Source organism: Temnothorax curvispinosus, unplaced genomic scaffold (assembly GCF_003070985.1).
Source record: "Temnothorax curvispinosus isolate PA1 unplaced genomic scaffold, ASM307098v1 QBEX01002996.1, whole genome shotgun sequence".
NCBI classification, from domain to species: domain Eukaryota; kingdom Metazoa; phylum Arthropoda; class Insecta; order Hymenoptera; family Formicidae; genus Temnothorax; species Temnothorax curvispinosus.
In genome coordinates, this window is record NW_020212776.1 from 528429 (window position 1) to 538160 (window position 9732).

A 9732-nucleotide genomic window follows, 5' to 3' on the forward strand; every position below is an offset into this window, starting at 1 on the left:
CCTTTGTGCCGCCGCGCCGCGAGCGCGAAAGCGACCCGCTCTCGATCGGCGGCTCGATCTTTGCGGCACGAAACGCCGGAAACGTGAGGGATCTGCTCGTCAATGTCGCGCTCATTCGAAAGAAAGTTCCCCGAAAGTTCGCGCGCGTCCGATCGATTCGCGAGGCGACGCTCCACGGGCGCGAACAATCGATGTCTTCTCTGAATTGTCCGCGTTTTTCTCGTTTTTTTTTCCGCGAGACCGAGAAGAATCCCCGACCTCGACGCACGTTCGACAAACTTTCGCGTCAGTTTTCCGCAGCTTAAACGGTTCTTTCAGCTTTCTGACTTCTCCCATAGATCCCGTAGATCCCGTAAAAAGAATAAAATCGTTAAGCCAGCCCTTACGCGGGATGCGTCTATGTATCGCGTCGACGGGAGACGCGTCTCTATATCACGGCAATCGCCGAACGCAACGCGATTTATGTAACCGAAGTTCGCGTATCTCGTTGGTGGGAGACAGGCGCGAGTCGATACTCGTGCACGGGAAGCTTCTCCCGTGGTCGTCGAGTCCACGCTTGATCGGCTTGATTTACTTTTACCGCGAGAACGTTGACAAGGTCGCGTTCTCTCCTCTTATACTTTTGCGCGCGCGTCGCAGCGAGACGAGTTTCGCCAGGCGGACCTGACGACGTGCTCGTCGATAATCGTGCCGGGATAAAACAAAAGAAAACTCGCCGCCCTCCCGCGCGTCCAGAAGAGGAATGGTATAGAAGTCCCGCAGTTCTGAGCGAAACTCCGCTTACTCTCGATGGAATTACTTTTACAACTACTTTCCGCGAAAGAATCATCGCTATCTCTTCCCCTGATATCGATATAATTAAGAATAATACACGTAACTGCACTCAGCACTCTCTCTCTCTTTCTCTCTATTCTTAGTTATACAATTATATAATAAAAAATGTATAATATGCATTCTCGTGCATTAGAAATAATATAAATACTTTCAATTCTTAATACTTGATGCGAAAAAGTTGATTATGAAAATAATAGATGACTAAAGAGAATCACACAATAATTAAGAATATTTGATTCGAAATATTTGCATCGTAAGGATTGAAAATCTTCCTGAAAATGTGAGGATAATTATGAATACGATACATATAATTAAGAATCATACAATAATTAAAAATATAATAATTAAACATGTATAATACACGTTTTTATGTAATAATTCATATGCAAGCGTGCGTTAGCTCTGAGCGCTTAAATTGCGCCGATCGCTTCTCGAAGAAGCGAAGAAAGTTAAATGCGAATTAAACGCGATATTCTAATTCTCATTTTTATTAATTAATGGAGGTATTAACGAGGGGAGAGAGCGTAATGGCGTAATGGCGCATCGTGCTCCAGTTGGCCGTGTACATTGGCATACTTTTGCTAAATTATTTATCTCCCGCTCGATCTTACATTAAGTACGGTCTACATAATAGAGAACTCCGTATTATATTTTTTTCTTATTAATACCGATACAACTTTTTCGTTAAATTGCAGATATACGTGGAAAGGCAGAAGGATGACCCAAATGTAAGTATCGTTATGTCTGCTGTATCTATATCATTATACGATAATACATTGTCATCTAATTATGCGATAATGTATTATATAATTAGCAATTAATGTGTTATATAATGTAATTATATGTTAATTACATGATAGTGTATTATTATATAATTGTTTTAGAGAAACTCTCTTTCTCGATGTTTTAATACATTAAACGTCTGACTTCGTGAAACGTATAAATACGTACGGCGTGCTGAATAATTTCCGCGCTGCGGGTTTGCGGCTCGATACGATTTATTTCGAATTACGACGGGATTCGAGATTCAGGAGGGAACAATCGATACAGTGAGACTTTTACAGGAGTCCGTGTGCGCAGCTTCTGGAATCTCGTAAGCCACGCCGCGCACAACAAACTTCGGCCAGACACTTCGTCTCGCGGCAATTAGTGCCGCGAATGTTATTTATGCATATCAAGAGAAACTTCACCGTTATACGTATCTAAAATCGAATTATTAATTCGATTATAATTCCAGCAATTGCTCTAAAGAAACGAAATGTCTTTGACATATAATTTCATTACATGAAATATTGATTAATGATTTTAAGTCAGCTTTTTATGATCGAACCATCTATTTGCTTCTGTTTTGCATTATCGACGACGCTACCAGATGCGCATATAAAAGTATCAATAATACACAGTTACTCCACAAAGACTTCGACACACGCGACTCGCCCTAATTCCGATAGTTACGTGGTTCTAGTTTGAATGTGTTCGGACTCGATACGTAATCGTGATGCGTCTTGTTACAGAACCCAGACATTCTTGGCCAGATGGAAAAAATTCAGGTGTACATCGTATCTTTGGGAAGATGCCAGGTAAGCGCGGACACAATTGATTTTCTTTCATGTCGCATGCACGTAGTGATTCACATCTATATGTCGCCTTTTCTTAAGTTTCCATTACGAGACCCTGCAATTTCACAATCAATCTCTTGGCTGATCGATCGCGCGATTTTGAACATGAAAATGCATGTCAAGTTAAACGTGTTTGTAATGATTAAGAATGATTGTGCTCTGAAGACTAATAATCCCATTTATTGACTAATCTATATGTAAACATATGCTATCTATATATATATATACACACACAAAGAAAAATTGTAGTTTTGTAAGTAAGTTACATTATCGTTCAGGGCTATTATTGATCCAAAGTGTTGGCTGCTGCATAGCAAAAACTTTGCCATGCCTTGCTTAACTTTTACAAAGTACAAGTCTTATCATGCCGCAGTATCACTTGCGTGGCACTGACTGTGAAACGACTAAATATATTGATCATGTATTACAACGGGCTGTTACGGTGAGTTACGAAAGTTTCCAACGGAAAAAGAGAGTGTGAATAAAATTTGTCAATTTCATTTATTCCAAGATTAAGCGAGCGGGAATATTTAATGGTAATATTTGTCGTACTTCTTGCACGTGTAGCTATGTTTGCTCTCGTCCCTTACCAATACGACGCTCTCTTTCCTTCAACGGTGTTGATAACAAGCGAGATAAATAGTTGGGATGTAATGGACGGGGGATAGACGGGGATGATACGCAGAAGCTGCGAGAGTGGGAAAGCGCGACGCGCGGGGTATACGGGGGTGAGCGAACGAGGGAGGGAGGCGACAATTCTGAAAGAAGGAGCGAGAGCGACTTGGAGCGAAGGAGAGAAGCCGGGAGGCAGAGACGGAGCGGTTCAAAATCAATAAAATGTCCTGCGAAAACGTTTTCGGCTCTTTACAAAATCTCCGCGTCTTCTTTCATCCCTCGCTCAACTTTCCGCCCCGCTCTCGCAGCTTCACGACTGTTTTTCTCGTTTATAATATTCTCCGAGCCATTTTTTCCAACAGTTATCCATTTCTCGTTTACTTTAAAAGTGGTGGAAACTTTCCGGAGCTTTGCGAAAGTTAACTTTTGAACATATATATAGAACAAACGCGTATTTACATCATAATTTTAATCGTACAACTGTACGTTAATATTCTATTTCTTCGTAACATTTACATCTGTTTGTTGTACGCTTGTATTTTTATATAAAATTATAACAATTGTCCGAATATTTGTACATGTATGTGTTTGCTAAACGTGCTGAAGTTAACGCGCTTGTACAAGCTGTTTCTAAGGATCTCTTTTAGAAATCACCGATATTAAGTAACGCTGCTATGTGCTATATATATCTCTGGTTGTTAATACACAGAAGCAGATTGTGCAGCGGCTGCGCAAAGAGGTAGACGCGTTCAAGGCAGACAACGCGAATGGATCGAAAGTTTCTATACCGTCTCTCCTCGGGCTCAACAACAACAATCACATTACAAATAATAATGAAACGAAGCATGAAGCAGCTGCCAATGGTTTCGAGACGAAGCCTTCGAAGGAGGACTACGAAGAAGTTGTCAGGAATGGCGATGTTCATCGTTCGCGGCCGCGAGATAACGATTGTGCGAAGTAAGCTTGTGTGCGCTGAAAAAATAGCAAATGAATAACAAGTCCCATTTAATTAAGATATAAATTAATTACGATTCAAATTTGTTCACAATCATGCAAAATTACACGAAAATGTCTATCATTGTAACAAAAATTTTGGAATTTTTTCAATTGGAAGTTTCTTTACAGGCTACGTCCTAGCTCGGTGGAAACCGTTTCCGGCGAAGACGACGTCGTTGAGGTATCGTTGGACGAAAATTCCGACGATAAGCAGGAAGAGGTGCAAAAAGAACACGACATCGAATCGCCCGAGAAGTACAACTACCTGAATTGCCTCGGGCTTATTACCAAGTCCAAATGTATGGAGCTGCAGAACAGAAGAGTGGAAAGAAAACGTCGTAGCACAGCTAATCCGCAATTTGTATACTCCATGTTCGAGCAGCCATCTGTAAGTGTGTCAATGCTTTTGTTTGTATATGTTCTTACATGTGAAATATGGGTTCCCGAAGCGACAATCATTTAATTTCATATATTCCTTCTCACTCACAACCTTTAACTCTCCAATCAATCCTTATAAAAGCATACACGAGATCGGGATTGAACTTGGAATTCGCTGACTATCAATAGCCACTCTTATACGAAGTCACGCGTCATTCCCATTCTTTTGTTTGTACATATAGATACTTGGACATTAGATTAGCATGGCCTTTGCGAAAACATAACACGCAAAGATAAATTGAGCTATTTACATATTTAAGAAATAAATTTAAGATGCTTCAGATGGGAATAAGTCCTTACAATTTGATATCGTATTATTTTGAATCTTATTTAATGACTAGTATTTTGACACATATATTTTAGAAACGGAAGAGGCATTCTTATTTGCAATCTGGAAACGCACCTCACACTCGACAGACAACTGCACGTATGAACGGCCCGTCGCCACCACCTAACAAAACTCAACCAACCAAATCTACCTCGCCACCGGCGCAAACGGTAACGAAGTCGTTAATCCCAATCCAAAAGTCCACTACTAGGCCAAATATCCTAAGAAACGCGGACAGCAAAGTCTTCGTGAATAAAAGCAAAATAGAAGACAACCAAATGCGAGTGTCTGTATCTAGTGCCAAAACTGTTCAGTCGATAGGTAACAAGGCTGTTCGCATACCCGGATTACCATCTAGCTTGACCATTGAAAGGATTGGGAGTGACTCTATCGTGTGCATCTCTTGTGAAAATCCAGGTAAAAACATCGCGTCAATCTTAGAAACGTTATTAGTTTCTTTACAGTCTTATTGAAAAAATATGCGAATGCATACATGTATACGCATATTTAATGCATATGCACATACGATTTGTCATTTCGCAGGTTCGTTAACAACATGTAGAAATTGCTCAAGTAACTATCACATCTCGTGTCATACCCGATCGACGCCACCACCCAGAACTTGTCCAAAATGTGTATCATCAATGGATGAGGAAGAAGACATCGAAAAGGATGAAGAAGCAGAGGAAGAGGGCGACAATAAATTGCTACGTTACAAAAAAGACGAAAAACTCGGTAAATCGTCCTCGGTTTCTTGAAAGAAGAAATCCTTCTTCAATAGCGCTAAGCGTGTGATTGACAAAAAAGTTCTTGTTCCTACAACTTTAGTTGTGAAAAGTTCGCGATAAGCTTATGTCATTTTACGGCAGCAAGTCGGTTGGGAATTATTGATTTTCTAATTATGAAGGAAAACCGACGATTTTTTTTGCTGCCTTCTCAGTTAACGGATTGTAGAGTAACGGCAAGGTGCATATACGTAAACTTGGTCGAGATAAAATCATGAAGGACCGGTAAATCGGCGCAAGCACATTATTTTAAATAAACACAGGAATTTGTATAACATGAGTCCATAACTTCTAGATTTAACATACAACGAGGTATCGCAGCGTTGCCGCAGACTTAATTGAGCGTAGGCACGCACGCACTGAATAAACGAGAGAGGCAACCTGCCGGAAGAAGTGTCCGCGTGTGAGACCGGCTTCTCGATTACGGCCGAAGAATTTGCAATTAAGAAGAACTTTTTGGTCGATCGTCCACGATAGGGCACAAAAAAACAACCTGTGTATTGAACGCAAAATATCTTGCAGAGGAAAAAGAGAGAGAAAGATATGAGCTGCGCGAGCGAAACTCGGATCTGAGATTGCAGGTTTACGAGTTGGAAAAACGCTCACAACTACTCGGCCAGTCACTCCAGGTTCGTCCTGTGGCCTACATAGAGACAAATTATAAAGTTAACTTTTATTTGGAATGCTCTTGAGTTGATCGAATATGTAAATTGCGAACAATTTTCATTCTTTTGTTTTTTCATCCAGAAGAACCTGCAAGATCTCTGCGTTTTCGTTATATATTTTTTTTTCGTTTATGTGATATTTTATGAAGGCAAGTCGATTCTGTTGTCTAAGATATTTCTGTAAATATGAAAATGATCTCTTATATTTAATATGTAATATATATACATAGTAATGTTTTATTGTTTTACAATGTTTGTTAAATGCACTAATTTAACTAAGAATCGACCAGTCTTGAATATTTTTATTTATTGATCGTTTTTTCCATGTTCATGAATATGAATCATCAGCTTCATTTCTTTAATCATTTATTTCCTTCGCATTAACGATCTATGATATGATTTGCTCACTGCATTGCACTGCAAAAATATAGAGCGCCTGATTGTTCAAGTATAATTTCCTCTTTGTTATTATTGAGAATAGACGGAAATCTTATGTAACATCTAGATTTATTTGCCGATTATGCTGAAATATCATATTTAAAGATTATTCGATTATATATACGTTATTGTACATAAAACATCGGATTCGAAAATTTTGTTACAAAACATTTTTAGAGTACTAGGAGAATTTCTCGACTATAGAAATTCTTTCTCTACAAAATCCCACAGTCAATCAACACGTTTGAAAAATTTATCGTATACGAAAAATGAAATAGTATTCTAAGAGCGATATTTCATATGCATCTAATGGCAAGCGTGATATATTTGTAATATTTTTTATTAGTGATATAATTTTCTAGATATTTACCATACATTTCAATATTTGCCTTGCCGGAAAAATTCTCAGAAAAGAAGAGCCAATTATATATGCGCATGAGTTAATCTTTTTGCGACTGTGACATGCTCCGATCGTTACGTAACATGAAAAAATATTACTTTTTTATATAAAATTCAAGTACATCTTACACATTTAAGCTTTATTACATCATGTTTATTAATAATCTTTACAAATCGACGAGGATTTGTAAAGTCTATGTCGTGATTTTTTTCTAGATCGCATGCAAATTAGAAATACACTATTAGTTATTTTTATGTTAGAATCATGTAACACGCGTAATCTCTCATAATTTATTAACTCGCATGTAATATAGATGCAAAAAACGCACCATATATTATACACCCAAGACATTTATGTATGACATACAAAATTTATATTATTTAGCTCTTTTTTTCATAGCGAAAATTTTTGGCAAGCAATCATAGCAGCTTTCGTATATAGTAAACGTACAATAAAAGTTGCTATATTAGTAAGCCGTTCTGGATGGAAACAAATGCAAATGTCCATTTTCAATGTTTATAATTTATTTTGTAGGCAGCTTTAAAAATTTATCTGTCAAAAGTTAAAACACCATTCCTGCAAGTTGAATTTTAGTTAAATTTTATGAAATATACGCGAAACTATTCCGCAAAAAGATAAAAGAGCTTTATCGTATTTGATATATACTTTGCGTCTAGATTTTTTGAAGATGTTTTATTTCTCAAAGTATTTCAAAATTTATTTTGTATTATAAAATTCATAATTTTACAAATTATAAAATTAAAATAATGTTCAATGATTTGTAACAATATTTTTTATCTTGCGAAATCACATTTATTTCTCATATGCGTGAAGAGCATGTGCTAAACAACTATCTTCATCACAATCGCATTTATAACATGTATATATTCAAAGATAAAATTGGGGTGGACATTTGTATATATTTCCTTGTTAGTAACAAAGTTTCACGCTACATTTGAAGTGCCTTTCTCGGTAAAATATTTAAAATATGTCTTCTTTGCAATAGCTGCAACAGCGAATGCGTCAGGATTTATTGGGGAAACAAGAGAAGACCCAAAGGTCTATAAAACGTCTGGTGGACTTCATAAAGTTGATACAACTCAGAAAAAACGCATCCTCTCCACCGCCTTCGACGTCAATCAGCTGCCTGCCTCAACCTTCCTCATCCCGATCACCACAAACGATATCTCCGCCTCAAACATCAACAAATCAGAAGACCTCAGTAAGCTCACCTCGATCTTCGATACCGAATACCGACAAGACACCGTACATCGCAACCATCACGCCGTCGATCACCATTCACGACCGAGCGTCACCTGTGTCCAAGAAGACCAGGTGTCCTACTCCTACCAATTGTCCGGTACCACCGTCCAGCCAGAAAAGCATCAATCATATCTCATCGTCAAGAAAATCACCGAGCCGACTGGAAGGTCCAATCAGTCTCCTAGCGGTGAAACCGAAGACCAAAACCGCTCCACAGTTTTCAACTATCAATTGCCGACCAGTTGCAGCACTACCATTCAGACCGGCCTCCAACCCGTCGTCACCCATTCCATGTTCTACGATCGTAACAACTGTAAGAAACAAACCGATCGTACAGCCCCACACCACCATGTCACCGTATCAAAATTGTCAAATTCTCTTCACTCCGTCTCGAACGACCATCAGCTGGACCGAGCAACCCTCAACGGCAGGAAGCCCTGGGCCAAACTCACACACGGCAAACTCTATATCAATCAGTCAACCAGATCAGCCGCAGAAATCTTATTGTCTCCTTACGGCGATACCGAGAGGAGCGGCAACGAACAGCAACGGCCAAACTCAACCGGATCAGCGGAGGAAGCAGCAACAACGACGAATCTCGACGATCGTTGCAGCAAGCATCGATCAAGAAACTTCATCCACTCACTGTTCCCAGGCCATAACAAGTCCCATACCATCACCAGTTGTACACACGAGTCACGAGGCTCCGGCTCAAACGACCGAGACTGCCCGCTCTTGCGACAGCAGCTCTGTCGCGAGGAACACGAATTGGAGCTGCACGAGCAGTCAGACAGCAAACCAGCAGCAGTCCAGCTCCAGCGGCGCGCTCTCACGCGGTTCTTCGAGCACGTGAAATTGGAAGAAGCGCATATATCAGCGCCACTTAGAACAAAGCTAGCACACAAGGATGAGGTCAGTGATGACGACGATGACGACGATGACGACGACGAGATTGCCCGGGAAGACAGCCCGCGCAACGAACAGTGCGATGACGGTGGTGCCGTTGCTGAAGCTCCACTGTTGACGTCGTGCGACTTGGACGAAGACCGCTTGATCATTCGCGTTCCTTGGCTAGCCGATGACTCGGGAAATGCCTGTGACGATGACAATGTCACGAACAAAGCACTCGTCCGTCGTCTTTCAGACGCAGCCTTGACGCATTCCGACGATTACGCCGGCTATGAGCTCACTCGCGTTAACCAGCAATCCTCGGTGACTCTACGGCATTCGGCGGAGCGCGAGGACGATCGATTGACGGCGACGGCGACGGTGGCGGCGGCACTGCGCATTGCCCAAAACAATATTTCGGAGCTTCGTAACGAGGTCTCAGTTCCTGACGATAAGGCTGACA

At 40.3% G+C, this 9732-nt stretch overlaps 1 protein-coding gene across 1 annotated transcript in view; it reads left to right on the forward strand.

The window, feature by feature from the left end:
* LOC112452155 overlaps positions 1 to 9731 on the forward strand; it is a gene marked incomplete at its 3' end in the record, with an annotated part of 11387 nt that extends 1656 nt beyond the window's left edge. Inside the window, exons 2-8 of the mRNA XM_025012234.1 lie at positions 1530 to 1562; positions 2349 to 2414; positions 3778 to 4025; positions 4194 to 4452; positions 4866 to 5247; positions 5374 to 5565; positions 8125 to 9731. Of these exons, the coding sequence (XP_024868002.1) occupies positions 1530 to 1562; positions 2349 to 2414; positions 3778 to 4025; positions 4194 to 4452; positions 4866 to 5247; positions 5374 to 5565; positions 8125 to 9731 (2787 nt within the window). The remainder of the gene's footprint in view (positions 1 to 1529; positions 1563 to 2348; positions 2415 to 3777; positions 4026 to 4193; positions 4453 to 4865; positions 5248 to 5373; positions 5566 to 8124) is intronic.
* Between the last annotated feature and the right edge of the window lies 1 nt (position 9732).